General features: G+C 51.4%; 1 protein-coding gene and 1 long non-coding RNA gene across 4 annotated transcripts in view; one reads left to right on the top strand and one right to left on the bottom strand.

Annotated features, from left to right (window-relative positions):
* Window positions 1-25,493, top strand: part of LOXHD1 (lipoxygenase homology domains 1) — a 150,034-nt gene that overhangs the window by 94,594 nt on the left and 29,947 nt on the right. Inside the window, exons 23-33 of one of the 2 annotated variants that reach the window (XM_035723929.1) lie at window positions 248-352; window positions 2,841-2,969; window positions 4,045-4,209; window positions 7,993-8,174; window positions 11,874-11,990; window positions 12,938-13,100; window positions 16,702-16,856; window positions 20,632-20,841; window positions 20,973-21,108; window positions 23,000-23,208; window positions 24,088-24,273. In XM_035723929.1, coding sequence (XP_035579822.1) covers window positions 248-352; window positions 2,841-2,969; window positions 4,045-4,209; window positions 7,993-8,174; window positions 11,874-11,990; window positions 12,938-13,100; window positions 16,702-16,856; window positions 20,632-20,841; window positions 20,973-21,108; window positions 23,000-23,208; window positions 24,088-24,273 — 1,757 coding nt within the window. The remainder of the gene's footprint in view (window positions 1-247; window positions 353-2,840; window positions 2,970-4,044; window positions 4,210-7,992; window positions 8,175-11,873; window positions 11,991-12,937; window positions 13,101-16,701; window positions 16,857-20,631; window positions 20,842-20,972; window positions 21,109-22,999; window positions 23,209-24,087; window positions 24,274-25,493) is intronic. The other variant, XM_027576484.2, reaches the window with a different exon arrangement.
* Window positions 16,074-21,045, bottom strand: LOC113912775. 2 transcript variants are annotated; one of them, XR_003516955.2, is made up of 3 exons: window positions 20,662-21,045; window positions 18,539-18,675; window positions 16,074-16,811 (listed from the first exon to the last, which is right to left on the bottom strand). It is a non-coding gene; the product is annotated as an uncharacterized LOC113912775 (long non-coding RNA). The 2 variants fall into 2 exon arrangements; XR_003516956.2 differs by having other exon boundaries at window positions 16,074-16,787.

Raw genomic sequence — 25,493 nt, 5'->3', positions numbered from 1 at the left:
CCCCTAAGCATCCTACACCTCTGTTGATTGAGAGCTTCCTGTGTGACCTGGAGGTGGGGGAGACCTCACCTTGCCCTGAGGAAGTTTCCAGACTAAAAGGCAACTGCAGAACAACACATGCTGCAAGTAAAGCAATTCATAGAAATGGTCAACATGAATGTAGAAAAGTACTCGGTATGTTTTCTCCCTCCTCCCTCCATGGGAGGGACAATCTACCACTCACTTCTCCACACTCCTCTCCCGGCAGACAAATCTACCACATTCTCAGTGACCGTAAAAACTGGGGACAAGAAGAATGCGGGCACAGATGCCAACGTCTTCATCACGCTCTTCGGCACACAAGACAACACTGGTAAGTAAGCAACGCGGGGCCGAGGCTCACCCACATTCCTCCCCAAGGAGATAAGGAGAGTCAATAGAACTTTCCAAGGAAATCCTGGTCCCGCTTCTGTTTTGCAAGAATTCCCTTTTATTGTTTTACTTTATTTTACTGTGGGAAGAACACTTAACATGAGATCTATCCTCTTAACAAATTTTAAATGTATAATGCATCACTGTTGACGATAGATACAGGTTGTACAGCAGATCTCTGGAGCTCATTAATCTTACTAAACTGAAAGGACGCTTGTTGATTAATAACTCCCCATCTTCTCCTCTCCCCAGCTCCTGGTAACCACCATTCTAGTCTTTGATTTTATGAATTTGACTATTTTGGATCCTTTGTGTAAGTGGCATCATGCTGTATTTGTCTTTCTGTGTCTGGCTTATTTCACTCAGTGTAATGTCCTCAAGGACCATCCACAGTGTTGCATACTGGAGAACTTCCTTCTTTTTTAAGGCCGAATAGTATTCCATTATATGGATATATCACAGTTTTTTCTATCTGCTCATCAGTTAATGGACAGTTAGTTTTTTTCCACACCTTAGCTATTGTTAATAGTGCTGTAATGAACACAGGAGTGCTAATAGCTTTTCAAGATCCTGATTTCAATTCTTTTGGATATATACCCAGAAGTGGGATTGCTGGATCATATGGTAGTTCTATTTTTAATTTTTTTAGGCTCTTTCATACTATTTTCCATAGCAACTACACCATTTTGCATTCCCACCAACTGTGTACAAGAGTTCCAGTTTCTTCACATCCTCACCAATTGCTGTCTTTTGATTTTTGATGGTAGCCATCCTGATAGGTGTGAGATGAGATCTCGTTGTGGTTCTGATTTGCATTTCCCTGAAGCTTGGTGACAATGAACATTTTGTTCATACACTGTTGGCCATTTGTATGTCTTCTTTGGAGAAATGTCCATTTAAGTCCTTAGCCCATTTTTTTTCATTGCGTTATTAGCTCTTTGTTATTGAATTGTAGGATATTGTGGTAATGAAACCCTTATCAGAATATGGTTTGCAAATGTTTTCTCCCATTCTGTAAGTTGCTTTTTCATTCTGTTGATTGTTCCCTTTGTTCAGAATCTTTTTAGTTTGATTCAACCCACTTGTTTGTTTTAGTTTTTGTTGCCTAATGCTTTTGATGTCATATCCATGAAATCATTGCCAAGACCAATGTCATGAAGCATTCCCCCTATGTTTTCTTCTATGAGTTTTACAGTTTCAAGTCTTATGTTTAAATTTGTAATCCATTTTGAGTTGACTTTTGTGTATGGTGAAAGGTAAGGGTCCACATTCATTCCAGTTTTCTGGAAGAGACTGACCTTTTCCTGTTGTGTATTCTTGCATGCCTCACACACTTGACAGATTACATGCAACCGGCCCTATTGGAGAAAGGCAGTTTCCTTTTTCTTAAAAATCTCCAAGTGAGGGGCACCTGCATGGCTCAGTTGGTTAGCATCCAGCTGTTAATTTCGGCTCAGGTCATGATCTCAGGGTCTGGGATTGAGTCGGCATTGGGCTCCACACTCAGCAGGGAGTCTGCTAGAGACTCTCTCCCCCACTGCCCCTGCCCCCGCTTGCACTCTCTCTCCCTTTCTCTCTCTCAAATAAATAAATAAATAAATAAATAAATCTTTAAAAAAAAAAAAATCTCCACATGAGGTGACTTGTCTACTTGGATTGTGAACTTTGGTTCCTTTAGAGATTCTTCCTAAATCTTACTAAGTCAGTCCTGTTGTACTCCAGGGGCCAGAGAGCCCCCGGCGCTCTCTCCTGTCCTCATTGCTATGTCTACCACCCTAGAAGTATTTGGAAGCCATATGAATCATCTTCCCTTCAGCATCCTCTCCTTAGGTAATGGTGCCGGATCCTTTGGTCACTCTTGCTCTAGGCCTTTCTGAAACTCTACCATTTCCTGGGACCTTCCTGGAGGCATCACTCTGTTTACCTTTTGAAACCATAGTGAAGGGCCTCCCAGTCCAAACAGTGACTGGTCTGTTCTCTGACTTCTGCCAGCTTTCTCCTTCTGTTCAAGGATGTCCATGATGCCCCAGGGAGCATGGGGAGGGTGGTTTTGTCACTGGCTTCCTCCCCATGTAGAGAAACATGAGGAGTGTGGAAACAGAGCTGACACTGACTTAGGGCCCCACCACTCTCTCCTGGATGGTCTTGAATAAGACCTCTTGGTGTGTCTCCTGTTCTTTAGGTACAAACTGGAAATAAAAATACATACCTTGAAGACTAATTACAAAGCTCAATAAAAGGACACCCCCCCCCACTTGCTAAATACACACTAAATATGCAAAGGTGCCCGTTGGATAGTACTTGCAAAGTCTAAATTTTATGAAAGTCAGAAAAACTTGGTCATTATGAGGAGGGACTAAAAGGGGCAGTCAGACTAGATTTGAAGGTCTCGGGCCCAGCCAGTCATGCGGGGGCCATTTGGTTGGCAGGAACGACCCTCCTGAAATCCTCCAAGACCAACAGCGACAAGTTTGAAAGGGACAGCATCGAAATCTTCACAGTGGAGACGCTGGACCTGGGAGATCTGTGGAAAGTCAGGATTGGTCATGATAACACAGGTCTGGCTTCCCTCCCCCTCTGTCCTTACAGGTCCCTGTGGGTGTCTGGGAAAGAATGTGCAGGAAACCTGGATGTCATCTGCCTTCCATGGTGACCCAGCTTTCTCAGTCCCTTCCTCAGTCCCTGGCTGCACACAGAGATTCTGGTCTAATTGGCCCCTGAGCTGGGGCCTGGACCCCAGTGATTTCTCCAAACCCCTACTGTCAGTTATTTCTTTGCACGGCCACATTTGAGAATCCCCGATCTAGCTCAGTGGTTCTCCAACTTCAGTGAGCAACAGAGCCACCTTGGGGGTTTGTTAAACATAGATTTCTGGGCCTCACCCACACGGGCGTTGATTCAGTAGGTCTAGGGTGGGGCCCAAGCATTTATATTTCTCACACATGATGCTGAGGCTGCTGGACTCCGCTTTGAGAACTACTGATCTAGTCAATTCTTCCCAGAACCCACTGACACTACAGCCAAACTTGTTCTCTTTTAGTAAAGTAGGACTTGTTTTCTTGGTCTTTTCACTAAATTTTAAGCCTAAGGAAGGAGTCACTCTCACTGGCCCCTGGGATGGAGAGACAGAGTTCTCTGCTTAACTTCCACTTCCTTCTTTAAGCCCAGTCACTCATCTTCCCAGGGAAGACCATCAGTCCTTCACAGATTCCCTTCATGCACCCCAAACGGAAGCCAGGGAGCTCAGACTGTCATCCTTGCCGCTGGGTGGAATTATGAAATCCTTGTTAACACAGGCTCTCTCTGGCATCTCTGCGCTCCCTCTTTAGAGTGTCTTCCACCCTGGACAGTGTGCTTGCTGTCACCTTCTGTCACCTCTTCCCCAGGCTCCTGTGCTCTTGCTAATTTCACTGACAGCAGCCTGGAGTGTGACCCAGCTTCAGCCTTCAGCTGGGTGTACATCTGAACAGGAGTCATTCTAGCAAAGCTCTCAGCGACAGGAATGGCTTGTGCGGGGTACAGCCATACATGTCAACCATGGGGCAGGGGAGAAAGTTTGGAGTCCCTGAACTTGCCCACAGTGAACCATCTGTGTGGAGCTCCTTGGTGGGTTCTGTGTTTCCTTCTCTCCAGGCAAGGCTCCAGGCTGGTTTGTAGACTGGGTAGAGGTGGACGCCCCATCTCTTGGAAAGTGCATGACATTCCCCTGTGGCCGCTGGCTGGCGAAGAATGAGGATGATGGAGCCATCGTCAGGGACCTCTTCCACGCAGAGCTGCAGACGAGGCTGTACACACCATGTAGGAAGCGCGTGCGGCAAGGCTGGCCCTCCTCCCACACCCCGTCGCCCACTACTCCAACTTGGTCCCAGCCCCTCCTCCAGTCCTGACCTGGGCCAGGCCCCACCTTGGAGATTTGGGTCTCTCGCTCCTCTCCCAAATACCCTGGGCCCTCTTGGGCTGTGCGCAGTGTCTTGGATCCAGGGTATGGAAATATGGGACTTATCCCAGCCTCTACCCCAAACCAGCTGGTGACAACAGGCAGAGAGCCTGACCTCTCTGGGACTCGGTTTCCTTGTAAGACCCCAAAGGGAAGAAAGATCAAAGTCTAAACTGTGAGAGGTCATTATCAGCCCCATCACCCATCTTTAATCTAGTCAGTAATAGGACAGAGAAATCACTGCTATCAGATTTTATCCTGACTGGGGGGAAAAAAGAACTTGAAAAGATGATCGATGTAATTCCTTTTGCCAGCTAAAGGAAAGGGGGAAGGGGAACAATTTGGTCAAGTTCTGACATTTCCTTTCCAGTGTTATCAGAAAGTATGTATTCAATGTTTATTTACATGTTGGTACATGCTAGGTGCTGGGAATCCAGCTGGAATCAACCAAACTATAAAAATCTGTCTGAATATGCTAACATCAGAACCAAACCCACAGAATACAATTTTTTTCCTAACCAAATAATTAGCTATACCAGAAGATTTCCCCCAAACAGCTCATAATTACACAATGTGAATCAGTGATGGTTTTTGTTTTTTGTTTTTTTTTTTTTTGCCTAAAGCAATTCAACTGGAAAAGACCTGATCCATCAAGATATTTTCTGGTCAAAAGCCCAAAAGAAAGTGACATTTCCCTCCAGTAAAATCTCTGCATATACAAAGCAAACCCTGGCTCTAGCCACTGCCCCCAGGAGCCACCTGCAGTCTGGGACAGACACACTGACCTGACAGATGTACGCAGACTTGATAGCAGTGCTGGGTTAGACGCTTCCAGGCACAAGTAGCCATTTCTCTCTTCATGCCCTAGGACGGGCCTTGCTCTGGATTGGTATGGCCTGACCTTGAAAATATTCAGTTCTAGCCTGATATGAAAGCAAGCCCATTTGCCCTTTGTCTTCGACTCACATTTATCGATCAATCAATCAATCAATAAAATGCAGGAGAGGTTTCCTTTCGGACTAGAGAGCTATGCAGGCAGCTTCAAAGGGCGGTTTTCACCAGGCAGGTGCCCAGAGGGGAGGATCTGCTGCTCAGAACCTATTTTCTTGTTTGGGAAGGGTCTTGAGGGCCCAAAGCCAGGAAGCTCCAGGGGCTGGGGAGCTGCAGTCCCAGGAGTGGTGGCCAGGTGTCATTCTCAGGGGCCTAGAAGGCTTAGAACTAGATTTGGCCGTTCATCAAGGCTGCCCAATACGCGTGAATCCAGAAGAACAGAGCAAGATGGCTCTGCTTCCGGACCGACTGAAATGTGCTGCCTGCGCAGGAAAGGTGGTCCATTAGGAAAGGGACCATTGTGATGGTCTAAACTTATAGCGCCACATAGCGTGAAGCCTCAAAGGTCAGAATCATGCCACGTTAGGGCTGAGAGGCACCTCAGCCTTAAGCCCTGTGATCTGAGAATTGATGGTATCAAAGCCAGGGTGGGGGAGGGTGTCTCAGGGCAGCTGGTGGGGGAGGGGAAAGGATGAGAGGGAACAGCTCCCCAGTTCATGCCATCCACAGCAGCTCCTCGGCTTTAAGAAGTCAAGTTTGTTGTTGTTGTTGTTTTTCCCTGAACATTCTTCCTAAAGGTATTTTTAAGAATTGCACAAAAACATTCCACTGAAAATTAATTTCGGTTAAACCGTCTGAAAACCAAATTCTGTTAAGCCCTCTTATTTTATAGACAAAGAAAAAGGCCCAGAGAAGTACATCCATTTGCCCAAGGACACACAGCTCCTCAATGGCAGAGGCAGAACTAGAGACCAGGGAACACATCGGAGCCCAGGCCTAGGGCGATGAGGGACGAATGGTGGGCTCTTTCTGCGTAGATATTTCCAGGGCTTCTCCCACTGCCAGCTAGTCTCAGGAAAGCTCAAGTCCATTGCCATCTTCTCTGCTCAAGGCCTTCTGGGCCTTAGACCATGGAGACACCCAAGAGGACTCCAAGGAAGTTGCCTCCATTATTGCAATGGCCTGTGTTTTTCCTTAACCTTGGTGAGGGCGCTGTCCAGGCCACTGTGGGGACTGTGGTCACCTCCCCAGGACAAAGGCCCTGGGACCTGTAGGGTAGGAGCAGTACTCACCTCCAGTTCAGGACAATAGCACCCCTAGAGGTTGACCACCCAGGACTTAGGGCTCAGACAAGCCGGGGCTCAAGTTAGAGTTCCGCCTCTGACCAGCTATATGACCTGGGGCAAGTTACTTCCCCTCCCTGAGCCTTGCTTTCCTCATCTCTAAAGTATAATATCTCCTCCACAGGTCATTGTGAAGGTTGTAGATGAGGAAGGTAGAACGCTCGGTAGAGAGTCTGGCACAGGGCGAGCACTCAGCGAATGGCAAGTACCATTCCTATAGGCCTTACAGCTGCAGTTCGACAGCAGAGTGACCAGCGTAATAAACCAATGAAAAGAAAATTCATTTGCTTTGGAGCAAAGTTGGAAAACGTTAGGGCCACCTGTGAGAAGGTGACTTTTAATGTGATCCCTTTTGAGCTTGAGACCACAGGATAGGGTAGATTTCTACTTACACTGTTTTTCTGGGTTTTTAATATTTTTTTATTATTGTGACTTAGAATATATATATATATATTTATATACATATGCAACAAATAAGTGTCACAAAAAATGTTTACCCTTACTATGGGTGATGTCCACAGAGATGATATTTTTTATTCAATTCTATTTAATTCCATATATTTTTTAAATCCTGGTGACTTAAAATTTATTTTAAGAATTTTACCCAAGAAATTTATTTTACAACCTGCTAATGGATCTCAATCTGTAATTAGCCGCACACTCTTAAACTGCTGGTCTCAAGCGCCAGTGTAAAGTCTGAGTTAAATATTTAGATCACTAGAACCCATCTCATAGAGAATCTGAAGAGAGGTTGGGAATCTGTATGTTTAATAAGCACCCAAAGAGTTTCTGAGGTGAAGGGTCCTTAGCACCCAGTGGGCAATGCTGGTCTCTACGCATGCTGACGGCCACCCAACTGGAAGCCGCTTACCGACGGTACTGATGAGTCAGCCTCCCTTTTAAGGAGTCCACAAGGTTACCCCCAACCCCAGTATCCAACCCAACAAGGGCCAGGTGAGTTATGGAGGGCTTGGGAGGGCAGGCTAGCGTGGAGCAAGTGAGGGCCAGAAGAGAAATATTTCTCACCCTGTAAACCGCTGATCCGATTGGTCCATTGCCCCCTGAGATATAACCCTCCTGTTTATATTCTCTACAGTGAAGGACCATGGTGAGGACACTTTACAGAAGAGGAAACTGAGGCTCCTAAGTGACTTGCCCAGGTCACACAGAAAGCCAGGGTAGAGCTTGTGCTTTCAGCCAAACTGCTGGACTAGCTCTGTGATGGGAGAGGCACAGAGACCCTGGTCTGAGGTGACAGGGGCTTACTGTGGGTACTAGCTGTGACAGGACACTGCCTCCCCTCTCCCCCTACACCTGCAGTTGCTAAGCAACCATGTGAAGAAGATCCAGGTCCCTGGGCAGCAGCTCCTGGTGACGGGGCCCCGGGGCGGTGGTGCCGGTGAAGAATTTGATCTGTTTCTGTTTTCTGTTCTCACCTCCCCTCTGACTTCACCCTCCATCCGCCCTCAGTTGTCCCTTATGAGATCACCCTGTACACCAGCGACGTCTTCGGCGCTGGGACGGATGCCAACATCTTCATCGTCATCTATGGCTGTGACGCAGTGTGCACCCAGCAGAAGTACCTGTGCACTAACAAGAGAGAGCAGAAGCTGTTCTTTGAGAGGAAGTCAGCCTCCCGCTTCATCATGGAGGTACGCGGGCTCCGCGGGCTGCCGGGGGAGCCAGCATTGGGAGGTGCGGGGGGCACCAGAAGATGGGAGGAAGAGCCGTGCGTCCAGAGGCACCCTAATGGGCTGCTGTTGGTAAGGAAGCCAGGTGGTTCATCCAGCCTCACTGGGCCTCACTCAGTACATCTGAGTCACCAGGAGGACTGGGCACCTCCCCTGCCCCAATGGGACTAGTATCAGGATCTAAGGTGCCAAGGAGTGGACAAGGCTTGGGGAAAATAGAGGCACAGTTCCGGTTCCACTGGGACCAACTCCAGTGCTAGCAACAACACACATGTATCCCTGGGGGAGAGCCAGGCTTCCAGACATCCCGTATGTGGCCCAGCTCCCCTTCTGGCCTGGGGGCTTGCTTGTTCCATGTTTACTATAGGTGTAGGTCACAGCACCTGGGCATCCTGTGCACTTCAGCTCAGTGTCTCCCCTGTGCACTCCACTGTGTGCTGGGTTAGGTGGGAGAGACGAGAGAAGGGGAGGACCCAGAGTCTGCCTGTAAGGGGCTTGCAGTCCAGCTGGAGAACCCCAAACCTCCGTATAAGGCTAATGAGAGAGTCCGGTCATCCTTAGAATAACTGATCCTTTGGGTAAGAAGGCACCGCCATAGGGCTTTATCCGTTAACTCACTTAACCACCACAGCACCTCTGTGCTGTAGTTATCCCTGCTCAAAGATGGGGAAACTGAGGACAGGGGGTGGAGAAGCTTGCAGAAATTCACACAGCTAGGGTGTAGTGGAAGCAGGATTCAGACGCAGGAGAACTGGCTCAGAATATGTGCTCTTAGCCCCTGGACACTAGCCCTTGGTGATGAGGGCAAGTAAGGGATTAATTGAGCATGGGATGGGTACTCGGAGAAAGAAGAAGGCTCCCCGGAGGGGGTGACTTTGAGCTGGACTGAATGCGACTATAAGCAGGGACAAGAAGGGGAGGCATTCCTAGCAAGGGGAACATTGTGGCCAAGGGCCAGAGGTGGAAATAAACACAGCATGTGGTATGAGGTTTGATCAGATGGACAGCGGGAGAGTGACATGATGGCGTAGAGGACTGGCTGAAGCAAGACTTAGAGGGGACAGCTCTGAAGGAAAAGAGCTGGATGTCTCAGGAGCCTGGACTCTCCAGATAGTGGGGACCTTTGGAGAAACGCCCCTTATCTTCTGATGGGAAACAAAGTCCAGAACCCCTTCCTCCTTCCCCGGCCAGTGTCTGTGCTGGGGGATTCCCTGCTCCCTGCCCCACCTTCTCTGGGAGCAGTCAGCACTTGTGGGAAGGTCGCCACCTTGGTGGAGTCTTTCACAAGGAAAATTCAAGGGTGATTCATTCATCCACACACAGCAACAGCTCATCCGCCCAGGATGGCATGGTACGTCAGTGGGGGGCTGGGATTACACATCAGCATGACTTCCATGGAGATTTATCAATGAAATTCCTGCTAATCGGCAGCTATAATTTGACGGTAATTTGTTGCTTTTTCTTTTTCCTTTTCAAATCTCTCTGGCTGTTGGGGGAGCGTGAGAGTTTGGAAACAAATGAAAAAGCTTTATGTCCCTGTCTCTCCGTATCTCTTTTCTGACCGATCTTCAGGTGAGACATAGAGCACCAGATCACAGGCACATGACCCCACGTTCTGGTTCTGGTTCTGGTTCTGGCTCAGACGCAAACTCACGAGCAAGCCACTCCCTCTCTCTGTGGCTTTGTCCTAAAACACAGGGAATGGCTAGGAAAACAGCAATCATAACTCATATTTATTCTACACTTGCCTTGTGCCTGCCCTGTTCTGAGTGTGGCGTCTTTATCACCACCCCAGAGTTGGTGGTATGATTACCGCTTCTTCCAGCTGAACTGGCAGGGTTACAGACTTGCTCAGGACATCATAATTAACAAGGGCAGAGCCAAGATTTAGACTCAAGCAGTTCGATTCCAGGACCTTCTCTGCTTAGCTCTTCCACCTCTTGGGAGAATACTAGGGTTTCCTCTGATTCTGAGTCTCTCCCTGAGTCCCACCATCCGTGGCTAGCAGTCCCGTAGTGGCCTCCTTGCTCGTCGAGGGTCACTGCTGAGACAGCCACCTGACATGGCATGCCTGACCGAGTGGCTGGATGATTCGGGCTCCAGAAGTACCACTGAAGCCCAGGTCCACGCATCTCAAACCTCAGAGATGGGATGGCGAAGGAGGAGAAGAGGCCCCTGGGCAGAGGGAGACACAGGTGAATCTTTAGTCCTCGATGCAGCCAACAGCTCAGTGTCCACAGGTGGACATTCCGTGGGCAGACGGTTTCCTCCATAGCTTCTGTGCCTCTCCCACCATGAGGGAATGAGGCCTGATTAAAAATGTCCAGAGCATTAATGTCAGCCTGAGGTCACCGATCTGTGTTTAGTGATCAGACTGCCCCTCGGGGGCTCACAGGGGACAGCACTTCTGTGGTGAAGTGAGGGTGAGCTGGCTGGTAGGGAGCGGGGAAGGGGCCAGTGCTGCAGTTTCCAGCAGTGTGGCACCATGCTGGTCACCTGGAAGGAGGGAATGGTTGACAGAAAGAACCATGGCTGAGATCTTAGACCTAGAAGTGACCTCAGGGGACTACCCTGCCCATGCCTCTGCCTTCCTTTGAGTAAGACATTGTTCTTCCCCATTTTATTGAGAAGAAAGTTGAAGCCTGGAAGGTCAAGTGCCTTGCCTCAGGTTATATGGGTCGCAGGTCCAATTGGGAAGGTTGAGGGTGGGGCTGGGAGTGGGGGGACGTTCCTCAAGCAGTGCCGATGGGCCTGCCCTTGAAGCTGTTCCGTTTCATTCAGAGGTCACTTCCGTCTGTGGTTCCAGAGGCTTTGCATTTGATGAATGACTTCATCTATCATTCAGATGCCATTCACTCATCACAGGCCTCACCCACCCCGGAGCTGACTGCTGTCTCCTAGCACCAAGAATTTGCCCGTGCCAGCCAGGTGGCCCGTTCTGCAGAATTGCAGAACGTTCTGCAGGTTGCAGAAGTGCTGGGGCAGGGGCCAGGGGTGCCATGGGATGCTATAAGTGCCTGTCATAAAGAGATTTGACTTCTTTGAGGTGGTCAAGAAGGCTTCCCTGAGAGAGCGACCCTTGATCTGAGATCTGAATGGTGAGGTTGAGGTTTAGGTAAAGAAGAAGAAAGTGGAGGGGCAGGGGGAGCCTGTGCAAAGGCCCTGTGGCAAGAGAATGTCAAGTTTGAGGGACTGGAATTTGAGGGATATAGAAGAGGGGTGGTTGGAGACAGAGGGGCTCTTAGGGGCCAAGAAGAAGGCCAGGCTGGCAAGACAGGGCATGGGCGGAACCAGAACTCATCTTCTGATACCCAGGTTGGTTCTCAAGCTGGGAACGAGCTGCCACAATGGTAAGTAATGGAAGACGGAGAGGCAGGCTCCACCATGAAAGGGGGGACAGTGCCCCAGAGGTTGATTGAACTGAGTTCTGGAGTCTAGGCTGGTTTTAAGTGGGGAGAGAGGAAGGGAAGCCTGAGCATGGCATGCATAGAGGAGAGGAGGGGCTAGCTCAGCCAGACAGGGGGGACATGGTAGGAGAAAGTGGCCCCTGGACATTCAAAGGGACTCAAGAGCAGATGCCCTGGGGAGGCAGGATGTTTCCGAGGTTGTACTTTCCCGGACCTTTCAGCTCCCACCTGGTGCCTTTTCTCCTTTCCACAGTTAGAAGACGTGGGAGAAATCATTGAGAAAATTCGGATTGGCCATGACAATACGGGCGTAAATCCTGGGTGGCACTGCTCCCACGTGGACATCCGCAGGCTCCTCCCAGATAAAGATGTGAGTTCCTGACTCATCTGTCCTGCTATTTCTTTTGCCGCTTTCCAGAAGAGATTCAAGCCGAACTCCTGATAAGAAACTACAGCCTTATGGGTGCCTGGGTGGCTCAGTCAGCTAAGTGTTGGACTCCTGATTTCAGCTCAGGTCATGATCTCAGAGTTATGAGATCGAGCCCCTTGTCGGGCTCCACGCTCAGCAGGGAGTCTGCTTGAGATTCTCTTTCTCCCTCTGCCCCTCCCCCTGCTCGCTCGTGCTCTCTCTCTCTCTCAAATAAATAAAAATAAATCTTTAAAAAACAAAAGAAAAAGAACCTGCAGCCTTATTAAGTTGAGGTAAAATCTGAGGACAGTTCACCCAGTTTACTCCAAGTGTAGGAACCAGCTCAGGTCCAAGGCGGAATCTTTTAGAACTTCACGTAGGGGGTCAAGGAGGAGCGTCTGGGCCACCCTATCTCTGCTCCCCACCCCCAGGACCACCCTGCTAGTGAGTGACCAAGCATGCCCTTCCTGCTGCTCAAGGTCAACTCACAGAAAGAAATCCAGTGGAACAACTTGGCAAACATTCTGAAGCCACAGAATTCTAAACATGGAAGGCAGGTCTCAGGAGTGGCTGTGGTTGAGTGATTTGAGAGTAATTTTAAAATACTGAGCCCCTCCTCTTACCCATGGAATCTGAGTCTGTGGAATGGGGTTCCGATATCTATGTTTAAGTGACCCTGGGGACCCTGCCTTCAAGAGCCAACCCCTGATGCGGTTGTTGAAGTCTTTGAGTAAGAATGAATCTGCTGGAATTGGGGCAGAGCCTGGCCTCCGCTGCAACTTTTGCTTTGTCTGCGGGGCTCCATGACCCTTGTCCTTGGTCCCCATGAGTGTTGACGTGCTGATGAACCACTGAAGTCGGAAGGGTCCGCACAAAGGACTAATTTTCCTCTTGCCTCCTCACCCCAGGGCACAGAGACCTTGACTTTCCCTTGTGATCGATGGCTTGCCACATCGGAGGACGACAAGAAGACCATTCGGGAACTGGTCCCTTATGACATCTTCACTGAGAAATACATGAGAGATGGGTCCTTAAGACAAGTCTACAAGGAAGTAGAAGAACCTCTGGACAGTAAGTGTGGCGCCCTCCTCGCAGTCAGCAGCAGCCTCCCCCCCTTGTCGGGTACCTGCCTCGTGCCAGGCCGAGCGTTTGCACCTAGGACGCAGGGTCTGTTGTTAACTCCAGTCAATAGCGGGGCCACCTGAGGCCCACAGAGGGGGTCTGACCTGCCCACGTTCACACGGCTGATAGCTGTCCTTCAGGGTCCTAGCTGTCCTTCCCTGGCCTGACAGCGGGACACACCGTACCCACGTGCATGTTCTCCCGTGCCTGGGTTCTCCTGGTCCTTGAGGGCCTCCCTCCTCTTCACTGACTCAGCTACTCCTCTGCAGAGCTCAGCCCTCTCTGCTCCCGCGGGATCCAACTGTCTCTACTACATTTGAACCAAGAAACATCCCAGACTTGTGTGTAGCTGGAGCTGTGCACAGGGCTTGGGTGCAGTCTCAGAAGATCCGGGGCCATGGCTTTCTTTTCTCTAAGTGCCCGTTCCTCACGCGGCGCTCTCTGCAGGATCTGCATCCGCCGGACCACGCCCTCCGTGTGCTTTTCCCTTTGCTTGGGGACCATTCTCTTCTCTTCTTACTTCTCTGCCTGGGCCGCTGAGTACTGTTCTCCTCTCTCACGCCAGGTGGTATTCCTCACACTCTGTCCTTAGCCTTCTCTTCTCCTTTCCTCTTACATTGCGTGTGTGCTTTCCTCCTGGACCACGGGGACAGTCACGCCTCTTTTTTGACCAGCAGGGCCATTGTCCCATCAATCCCCAGGCTATTCGGTCAGCCCTGAATGAGCTTTAGCTGCGCCAAAAATCAAATTCACTTGCAAAAAACAGGCTTTCCACCACTGGTGATACACGCAAGAATACCACGGGTCCCTCCACGAGGGGCAGTCTGCACAGATCAGAGATGCTCTGAGAGCTTGGAGATCCAGCTCCCATTTGTTGTGTTGCATCCCTTCTTGGAAAAAAAGGGAGTAAACTCCAAGATTCCAGGCCCCATATGGAACCAGGGGGGTGTAAACCAGCCATAGCTCTAACATTTCCCTTCATCTCAGTTGCCACTTGCTTAGAGATAAAAACAGGTGTCGCCTCCGTAATGTGCCTTCCCCTACCCAAATCCCTTTGCTATTAAGTCTTGGGGGGAAAATTCCCTTTTCTACTTGGATCCCAGAGGACACCCCGGAAAACTGTCCCAGCGGCCCACTTGGGCTGTTCTGTATTAATAACATGCCACAAACCCACTCCTGCCTGGCGATGTTTCTAGGGAAACATCTTTCCACTGAGAGCTGTGTGGCTTGGGTGGAACAGGGAGGGAGGAGGTCCCAGAAATAGCCGGATTTGTCTGCACCACTGCATTGCTCAGCACCCAGACGCTGAATCAGTTTTCCATTCCCCGAGGCCTGGAAAGAGCAGCGGAGGGTGGAGGAGGGGGAGAAGGAGGGCCATTCAGCCGCAGCCCCTGGTGACACAGCAGCACCCCACTCTGGGGCAAGGGCTCCTAGGAAAGGTCCTGTGTCAGTGTGGAAGCAGGGCCGAACATACAGCCAGGGAGTGACTAGGGAGAAAACGTGCAAGGGAGGACAGTCGGTTGTTGTGTCTAAACTGTGACGAGATTCCTAATGTCACCTCCTGTCAGTATGAGCCAGACAGACCTGGGTAATGTTGACTCTTAAACACCAGAGAGGAGATTTTAGTTATTAATGCAATGCATGAAATGCTGACAGATGTTGCACTGAGCTGAGCGAGGCAGGGGTGGAGGGCAGTATGGCGAGTCCCGGTTCCTGGCCTGGGTAGGGACAGGTCCCTGAGAGCAGCCTCACAGGGCACCGTGGAGTTCTGCAGAGCAGAGTGCTGGGCAGGGAGGGTGGGTAGGGAGAAGGTTTGGAAAGGGGCTGGCAGAGTTCAGGTTTGCAGGTGAGTTTGTGACATCTAGTCAAGGCGGACGTGTCCCCTAGGTGACAGGGTGGTGGATCCAGAGCACAGGAGGGAACTGGGTTGGAGATACAGACTCGGGGAACTCACGGAAGTCAACGCCCAGGGTGTGCAGGAGGGGAACTGAGGAAAGCGGACAGCACCAGGCATCTGAGGGGCGGGAAGAAGATTAGGAACCCGTAAAGCTGCTCCAGAAGGAGCGACCAGAGAGGCAGATGGAGAGCAGGAGAGAATAGCTCTGTGGAGTCCAAGGGAAAAAGAGGAAAATAATAGGAACGACGCGGTGGGCGTGAACACGTTCCATAACCATGGGTATGAGCAACTCACGTCACCTTCCTTTTCTCGATTTAATTAAATGTGGTCTGAGCCCACTTGCAAGGGTTGGGAAGAAAGTCCATCTCAGTCACGACGAGGAGGGAGAATCTCTCTTTTTGGGTTTCATGAGAATCCTGAGCCTCAGGAAGGGCCTGGCCCTTAGTCCAGGGCGGGTACCACGGACACCGGTGTCCTCCCGCCACATGGTGACAGGGGCTGCTGGCTCTCCACAAGACACACAGGCCTCATTTCTCTAGGTGGCCAGAAACATTTCAGCTTCCTCCTGAGACTCGCTCTTTGGCCATGAGGCCTCCTTGCTTCAAGTTCCCAGATAACCCCGCAGCCATCTCCCTGTAGGGACTCTGAGTACAGGTCCCTGCCAGCCCAGGGGACTCCCGAGCCCTCGCCCCCCTCGCAGGCTGGGGACAGGAAACTTCCTCCCGGTCTGGCCACTCCCACCCTTCACCTCACAGCCACAATTTCCATCCTTCTTCTCGGGATCATCCAGCGAAGTCCCCTCTTCTTGGCCTGAAATGCCAAAGCTCTTGGGACAAAGGCATAGGGAGAGGAGACAAAGAATTCTTCGCCTTGTAAAAATGCACAGCTCGCCTTTCCCCCTGGGGTGGAGGTTGGAAAAGGAGATACCTTATTCTTCCTTGATGAGCCCACAGCAGCAAAACAAAGACAAGACCACGTTTGTTTTTATTTTCCTTAATAATTTTTAATAACTGTCACACCAGCATTCACAGAGCCCTTGCCACAGGCCACAGCGGGTGAAGGAGAGGGTGGTGGTCACCGGGGGGCAGGTGCCGCATGGCAGGGAGCTGAAGAATAAATAAAAATAAGGACATGGACACTATGGGGAAGCTATACTTTCAAAAAAATACTTGATTTTTTTCCAAAGACTGTTTAGAAGCAACTGGTGTGGGTCCTGGGAACCCCCAAATGGGAAGGCATATTATTGTCGCATGTCAGGGCAGGTAGATGTAGTGACCACAGCGCACATACATCTTGGGCCATCTCCTGCATCGCCCCCCCCCCCCCCGCCCCCAAAGCGCAGGCAGCTGATGGGTGGATGGTTCGAGAGCTGCTGGGAGAAGCCTCCATCCTCCGGGTCTTAGAGGACAGCCGTGTCCAGATCGGGTGGGCAGACGTTCCCTCCCCCGCCGCCCCCACCGGTGAATCCTTGCAGATTTGTAGCAGAATGTGCACAAGTGAACAAATGAAAGGCAGATGCTAACTCCTCCTTGGGGCCCCAAGGAGGGCTTAATACCTCCTACAAATCCAGTTCCCTCCATCCTAAAGCAATGCCATTCTTTTCTTCTCTTTGTCTGTCCATCTGTCCGTCCGTCGGTCTGACTACCCGCCCAGTTGTGCTGTACTCGGTGCAGATCTTCACAGGAAACGTTCCAGGGGCAGGGACGGACGCCAAGGTCTACATCACCATCTATGGAGATCTGGGGGACACCGGGGAGCGGTACCTTGGCAAGTCAGAGAACCGTACCAACAAGTTCGAGAAAGGAACAGTACGTAGGGCACACAGAGTTTACCCCTTCCCCTCCCCTCCTGGGTCCAGTGTCCTGGGGTCAGCTCCTCTTGGTGCCAGAGGCTGTCCCTGAACCTTGTGCAGGGTCGTGCTCCCTTGTGTGGGCATTTACCCTTGGCACTTCCTCCTGCAGAGTGGCTGGTCCTCTCTCTGAGCCTGTGCGTGGGCCCTGGGTCCTGATCTGGGGGGGGAGGTAGAGCAGAGAGTAGGGCTTGTCTGAGGACTGTTTGAGACCCAGGTTGCTGGCTGTCTGGGGGGTCAGGAGAAATCATCAGAAAAGTCAGCTCACTGTGGGCGGGTCACCAGAGTGGCGGGAACTGCCCCATCTCCGGGGCTGGAGGCCTGCTCCTACCAACAGCTCCTGATCTGGTTGACCCTCTCTGGATTTGGTTTCCTCGTCTATAAAATGAGGAGCCTGATGTGAATGGGCTAAGCTGTGCTGTGCAGAGCTCTGGGCAGCACCGAGGCCCATGGGAGCCACAGAGGGATCAGAGGAGCAGGCAAGTACCCCACTGCCCCAGTTGGAGTGCACCTGGACCTGGACTATCTATTGGGGTGCCAAGAAAAGCCTCTATTAGGCAAAGGGCTCTGACATACTGTGGTTTTAGGAAAAGGAAGGCATCTGTCCCGACTTCCTTCCCAGCAGCTCGGCTTCCCTCTCCCACTGTGGCTCAGCAGTCTCCAGCGCCCTTTCTGCCTCACCCCCTTCATTCAGCCTCAGCCTCTTTCCCTTCTCTCTGCTCGCCGAAATTTGCCAGAATTCCCCACAGGCCAGGCTGTAGCTTCAGGGTGATCAGAGCAAGGTAACCCGATCTGTGGTCTTGCCCATGGCCATGCACACGTGGGGGTTTCCTGCATTGACCAGTGGGTATTTAGCAGGGGTCTCCTTAAGCCCCACCCTCAGCTAGGCGTGATCCTTGGCACGGAAACATTTGCTACTTGTGAGAAGGAAATTTGCTCTGGGGCAAGGATAGCAGCGGCATCTAAGTAGGTCTGCAGCTGGCTGGTGCATGAGCCAGGCCATCTGGAAGGAGTCCCAGCCTGGCCTCAAGGTCCCGGGGGAGTCAGGCCCTGGGGCGCCCATTCATTTGTTCCATCATCCAGGTAGGAACTATTTACCTTGAGCCTTGGTTTACTGCTTCTGAAGTGGGAATAGCAGTGTGATGGCTACTGAGCCCCCTGGGCTGACAAACAGGACAAGAGATGGAAGAACACTTTGTATCGGGGGGGGGGGGGGGGGGGGGAGAAATAATTTCACACACACACACACACACACACACACACGTATGTGAGATGTTAATTGTTTGCTGCACTTGTAAGGTAGCTAATAGGAGGCCTAACTATTTTGGACAAAATGGAATGCTAAGAGGTCAAATGACTCATGTGGTGTCCCCGACGCTACACTGGGAACACGATTATCAAGCTCACTCACATATGCTGGGATGTGGCAGTGCCGTTCAGGGGTCAGACCTGTGGCCAGGGCCAGACCACCTGAATTCACATCCTGGCTCTGACACTGACTAGCTGTGTGGTCTTGGGCAAGTTACTTAACATCTCCGTGTCTCAGTTTCTTCCACCGTAAAAGAAGTTCACTGAATTAAAACATCTGAACTGCTTAGCTCTTCGTTAGTGCTGAGTGTTGTTGAGGATGGGGGAGCTCACCTTCCCCTGCCTTCAGTGGTGCCTGGGCGGATACGTGGAGAATGCACTGTAAGACAGCAGCGTGCAGCACACAGCTGACAGATCCCTGTTTCTTTGTGGCCAGATCCACGGAGCCAGGCTGTAGGCACAGCAAATATCTGTAGAGCACATTAGTGAATGAACTTATAAATGAAGGCCATGCAATCCATTCCCTTCTGGGCTCAGAGTCAGATTTTTTCTCTCTTAGCTATTGTTACATTGTAAGGAAAACCTTTGCCCTGTTCTATTACCCATCCCTTTCTCTTCCTTCCCTCCTATCAAGGGAGCTAGAGCTACTTCTGGTTTACTCACGGACAGTTTATGTGACTTTAAGTTCACTGCTGAACATCTAGCAGCTTCCATTTCTCTGACCATTTCCTCCACAATACAGAAGTGCCCATTGCCACCCTCCCCCCATGAGCACCCACCCACCCACTTCCAGCCCAAAGCCAGGTCTTGGAGATTCTCCCTTCTACACGGCTCCTAGATCAGCCCTGTCAGCTCCTGAGCCCTTCCTTAGCTGACCTGGCTTATTGAACCACCTGGGCTCCCTGCTCTATCCCCCCTCCCCGCCCCTCGCTGGAGCCTCCTCATTTCACGAATCCAAAGCTGACAGTCATGCAGCCCGCCGGGGGCTCTCCATGATCCCAGATCTGGCCTGAGCCCTTTGCAGGATTCACGACCTTTTGTGGCCCACCCGGCCAATCTGTGTGAAGTGTCCACCACAGAATGCACAGTGGAGTACCTTGGAAATCTTTCTATGTCAGGATATTCAAGCATAGATGGAACTGGCTCATCCTTCGTAACCACCACACACGTGACATTCTACACACAATATCGCCACGCTTACTTAGCCATTCCCCAAGCACTGGACGGCGGATGGCTCCTAGCGTTCCACTGTAAAAATTATCCTGCAGTGAAAATCCTTGTGCACATAAAAAGGCGTCCCCTCAGGACAAAAGCAAAGAAGTGGGATTGCTCGGTCATAGGCTGTGCCTGTTTCTGCCCTAGTGAACTTAGCCACTTGTCAGAGCACTGTGGCCTGCCGAGTCAGCTGTGCATGGCTCACCTGCAGTCTCCTCCACCCGCAGACTGACCTGCCCGGGGGGCCAAAAGGCCCAGCCACCCCATCCTTAGCTTCATGCCACTACCTGAAGAATCTTCCCAGCCCTGCCTCTAGTCCACGGACAGGCGGCTACTTCTGCACATGGACCGTAGTTACCCACCTCCTCCTCCCCCTGCCCTGGGCTGGGAGGTCCCCAGGAGGGGCAGAGGCTTCCTCATTGTATTTATGTCTGAGTTCCTAGCACTCTGTAGTGACTCAGCACATCTTCCATCATCTGGAAGAAAAGTGCTGTAACTCAGGACCACCAGCCTCTACTCTCCTGCCCTAGGCTCCTGCCGGCCACATTCAGCCCGTGTTTTAACCGCACCTCACCCAAGGCCTAGAACGCTACATCTCACTGAGCAATCCCAAAAGAATCCAAGCACCTGGGAGGGTCACAACCCTTTACTGAAGGGATAATCAGGGACCTAGAGGGCCTTACATCACACCCCATAGAAAACCTGCCTGCACCTGCATTCCAGATGGTGTCCCTGAGCTCTCCTCGGCTTGGCCTCCATCAGAGCCTCTCCCTGCTGTCTCCTCTCCCTGGCCTGGCCCAGTGGCTCCTCTGAAGGCCTCCCAGCTTCCCCCTGGGTGTTTCAAGCCCCCTCCCATTCCTCCCTCCAGCCTCCCACCTGAATTCATGCTGACACTCAACATAACCAAGGACATCCAGGTACCAGGACCAGGCTGAGCACCCTTGTCTGCCTCATACCCACTCACATTCCATCTTCCGGACATCCACAAGGTGTACCCCAGGAGGAACGGGCCTGCAAAATGGGGCCATTGTGAAAGGGAGGCCGCGGAATACCCAGCACTTCGGGTTAGGGACTCGTGCCTGGAGGGCTCCCAGCTAGGAAAGTCTGTTCAGCCCAAAGGCTGAGTGGGGTAGAAGGTACCGGACAGTCAGGGTTGCCGTGGGTGGAGGTGGGGCGCACCCCACCCAGTCCCCAACATCTGGACTCCCCAGGCGGACACATTCATCATCGAGGCTGCTGACCTGGGTGTCATCTACAAGATCAAGCTCCGCCACGACAACACCAAGTGGTGTGCAGACTGGTATGTGGAAAAGGTGGAGATCTGGAATGACACCAACGAGGACGAGTTCCTGTTCCTGTGCGGGCGCTGGCTGTCCCTGAAGAAGGAAGACGGGCGGCTCGAGAGGCTCTTCTACGAGAAGGTGCAGGAAAGGCAGTGGCGGTGCGGGGTGGGGGGATTTGGCTCAGCCACGGCTCGCCCCCATCCTCGTGCCTCGTACTCTGGCAGAAGGTGCCAGAGCTGTAGTGGGCAGGGCTGGGCTCTTCTGGGCAGGAGTACACTGGGGACCGAAGCAGCAACTGCAGTAGCCCCGCTGACTTCTGGGAGATCGCCCTGAGCTCCAAGATGGCCGACGTGGACATCGCCACGGTGACGGGGCCCATGGTGGGCTACGTGCAGGAGGGCCCAGGTAAGCCAGGCAGGGAACTCAGAGAAAGAGGGGCAGGCGCCTGGACATGTGTTTAAGCGATTCTTGGACAGGCCGTGCGTTTGCCCCACCATCATCTGACTTCTACCTAATGCTTTATAATTCACTCAGACCGCCTGTTTCCATCCCCACAACAACCTGCAAGGGCAGCCGTCAGCCCTGTTGCAGAAGGGGGAACAAAGGCTAAGAGAAGTTAGGGGCATGATGCCCTTAATCCACTGACCCACCACCAGGAGGGCATCGTGGTATACTCTGCCCTCGCCCGGACTCGCAGGGTATAGGTTCAGCCCCGAGCGCCTGGGACAGTTCTCATCAGACAGAAATCAACAGCAACAGTGAGGACCCCCTTGCATGTCAGTAGAGCACCACATGGAAGACTTCAGCCATGCAGACCTGAGGCACAGTGTGATGTGGTGAGGAAGGGGAAAAAGTCCTAAGATGGCTTTATGGGATTTAAGTTCCATTTCTGCTTCTGACAAGAATATATGTAGCCTCAACAAGTCACTCTTTTGGCCTCAATTCTTCCCTCCTCCATAAAACGATATTGTAATGCCCTGACAAGCTCGTTTTTCCAACCAGATTTTTGAGATAAAGCAGTTCTGTGTTTGTTTATCTGACATTTAAGGTCACTGCCTATCTGTTCAGCTGTCTTAAGTATAGAGCGTGACAACCACTCTATTCCCCTCCAGGAGTCCACGTTGGCGGGGCGAGGGGGGGGGGGGTGTCCCTGGGGCTGGGCAGAGAGAGCCAATCATTTTATATTCTACCTTTTCACTCTGTGAATAAATGACAGGACCCACAAGAAAGTGCTCCTCCTGAATTAAGCACTATGATCAACTGTGAAAGGCCAAGGAAGCTTCCTGTAAAGATGAAATAAGGCTGTGGGCAGGTGCAGAATTACAATGCTGGTAATTCCAGCCAGGAAGGGCTAGTTTGGAAACTTTCAAAGAGATACAAATTGTACAACCTATAACCATATTACCTATAGCCTATACCAGAACATTGTCTCCCAAGATATTGAGGAAGATGATCCCAGAAAAGGGTTTCCAACTTGTATCAGTAACTGTAAGTGACCGAGACAAGATAGTGGCTTAAACAAATGAGGATTTTTCTTTTCTCTCACATAAAAGTTCAAAGGTAGGCAACAGGGACTGATACAGCAGGTTCCAGTGAAGTCAGGGACTTCCATCCTAAAGGTTGTCCATGGTTCCTACATGGCTGCTGGAGCTCCAGCCATTGCATCCACATTCCAAGCAGAACGAATGGAAGGGTAAGGGGCAAAAGGGTGCTCTTCCCAGATGAGTCAGAAATTTCCCCGGAAACCCACCCAACAATGTCTGCTTACATTTTATGAAGCACCCCTAGCTGCAAGAAGAATGGGCACTTGCTGGGCAACTAGAACTCTGCGCTGCACTACCTGAGCAAGGTTTTATACTGATTATTCTGGTCTGTTTTGGAAATGGATGCCTTCTAGAGCTTTCATTTACCATGTTATACATACAATACTATTCTATTTTTCTTCCCCAAATTCCTACTTTCCGTGAGACCTTGTTTTTTCCAACCTTATTTTTGCTGACTACAGAAAGGCTGTTGGTCTTGCTCTACTTCACATGGGAGTGCTAGGTACAACTGAGATCACTGGTCAGCAGGGCTTTTAGAAGTGGCAAGGATGCTCTTTTAGGATGATCTTCACTTGGGAGATAACAATCTCTCATTCCCTGGAGAGTAGATGCTCCCCATAGATCATTCACCGGTCTGGAAAGTTCTGTTTCACTTTGTCTCAGAGGCAGGGAGCTGAGATCTGTGCTCTCCAAAAGTCATTTCCAAGTCTGTGAGCCCACCCGTGTCCACCTGGCCCCATAATCTCTTGCAGTGATTCCCTACCATGTGTCGGTCACCACCGGAAAGCACAAGGATGCAGCCACCGACAGCCGGGCCTTCATCTTACTCATTGGGGAGGGTGACGAGCGCAGTAACCGCATCTGGCTGGACTTCCCCCGGGGGAAGAAGGGCTTCAGCTGTGGCTCCGTGGAGGAATTCTATGTTGCAGGCTTGGATGTGGGCATCATCAAGAAAATAGAGGTGCTGGTCCCCGGGTCCTGGGATGGCGCCCACCCCCAGGGAAGGAAGGAGCCAACCAGGACATAGTAGGTGGAGGTGTAGAGGGCAGGCAGAGTAACTGACCTGGAGCCCCACCTCAGACCAGGTCATGGGGGGAGGTGCCCTGGCCTCTGCCATCAACTAGGTGACCTTGAATGAGCCACTGCCCTGCCGGGTCTCAGTTTTCCACCCACCTAATGGGGATGCCTGGTGTGTTAGTTTTCTGTTGCTATGTAACAAATTACCACAAACTTAGCATAAGATCACATAGATATATTATTTCCCAGTTTCCCGGGTCAGGAGCCCAGATGTGAATTAGCTGGGTCCTCTTCCCAAGGTCTCACTGGGCTGAAATCAAGTAGCTGCTAGGGCTGTGGTCTCCTCTGAGGCTGGGGGTCCTCTTCCAAGTTCACGGGTCTCTGGCAGAATCCATTTCCTTGCAGTTGTAAGACTGAGGCCGCCAATTCCCAGAGGCTGCAGGCCTCCCCTGTCACATGACCTTCTCCAAAACATGGCAGTTTGTTTTGTCAAGGCCAATAAGACATGATCTCTTCTGCTTCAAATCTCTCTGACTTCTCCCATCTCTAACATCTGGACCCTCTCTTAAAGGGCTTGCCTGATTAGGTGAGGCCCACCCAGAATAATCTTTTGATTAACTCAAAATCATCTGATTAGAGACCTCTATTTCATCTGCAAAACCTCCTCACCTCCATAGGGGGGGCCTGGGTCATGGTGCACAGAGCACATTAGGAGGAAGCACCGAGGAAGGAGGGTGCAGAACAGGGAAGGGGAGGCTGAGTGGCGAGGGCTTCTTTCCCAGTTTTACCCAGACCCTCACGGCCCTGGTGTGTCCCCTCCCAGCTGGGCCACGATGGGGCCTCCCCCGAGAGCTGCTGGCTGGTGGAGGAGCTGTGTCTGGCTGTGCCTACCCAGGGTACCAAGTACACGTTGCGCTGCAACTGCTGGCTTGCCAAGGACCGAGGCGACGGTGTCACCTCCCGCGTCTTCGACCTCCTGGACGCCATGGTGGTGAATATTGGGAAGAAGGTATAGAGAGGGGCCTGGGTGTGCATATGGCATGGCAAGGGCCATGCAGGGTGGGGTGGGAGAGCAGAAGGGGAGACAGAAGTGAGGGAAGCAGGCGACTCGTCGCTGGGCCACTGGCAGGGGCTGCAGCCTGGTATACCAGCCAGACACCCTTTGCTAAGAGCCAAGAGACTCAAGTCTCTTTGGGTCTGCTGCTGTGTGACCTTGGCCACATCGCCTCGGTCTTCTCATACAGTCCATGGAAGTAACGCTTTCCATCCTGTTCCAGGTAAGATCTTGATGAGAACAAATGAAATCATGAACAGTCTGTGAAGCGTTTTGCAAGCTCTGCATAGATTGTTTTGTTTTGTTTTTTCTCTAAAGGCTCCCTCAACACCCAAGGACAGTGGTGGGGAAAGATAGCATTTGGGCTACCATGTGCCTCAGGATCTTGCAGTACAGTGAGAGCTGCGTGCACGAGACCCTCTTTAAGGCAGGAGCTCTGAGCTCCTGTCCTGGCTCCATCTCTAACTGGTCAAATGACCAGGGGCAAAGTTGTGTGAACTCACAAGTCAGCACTGGGTGCCTGAGTGCTGGGCCCGAGGATACATGGCCAGTTGGTGGCTCAGATGGCCCTGGTTCATGCGACCCTACAGGCTTCTCTTTCCCTCCGAAAAACTGTGGAGTCAACAGGATGCTCCAGCCCTCATCTCTCTTCCTGAATCCAAACCAATGGGCTAGAGATTTAGGTCAGAAGGTGTCTCACAAAGATAAGAAGAAATCACCCTGGACCTGAGTGTGCCCTGCTTATATTGCATATGGAAACAGAAGGAAGGGCTGAGTTTGGGGCTCTGAGAACCTTGACAGGCAGAAGTGTGGATGCCTACCCCTCCCCTGCTTGAGAGCCAGAAAGCAGAACTTTCTATAGCATAGATACACCCCCCCACAACTTACCCAGACATCTCCATCTGTGGCCAGACGGATGGTGTGGGTGAGCACACAGTTCATCCAGGGACCTCTGTCCTGACCCAGTTCCCAGCATGCATGTGGGCGAGAGTGTGTCTGTGTGCGTGTCGCCCCCCACACACACACATGCACACCCCACTCAGTACAGCTGTATCTCCCCCAAGCCCTCTAGTCTGTGGAAATGCAGACCCACGCCCCTATTATTCATGTTACAAAAGAACACAGGTTTATCACTTTGCAAAGAACCACAGGCTTCTTTGGACTGGCCATCTCCC

Source organism: Zalophus californianus, chromosome 14, assembly GCF_009762305.2.
Source record: "Zalophus californianus isolate mZalCal1 chromosome 14, mZalCal1.pri.v2, whole genome shotgun sequence".
Taxonomy (NCBI): domain Eukaryota; kingdom Metazoa; phylum Chordata; class Mammalia; order Carnivora; family Otariidae; genus Zalophus; species Zalophus californianus.
This window is presented reverse-complemented; position numbering and strand designations above follow the sequence as displayed.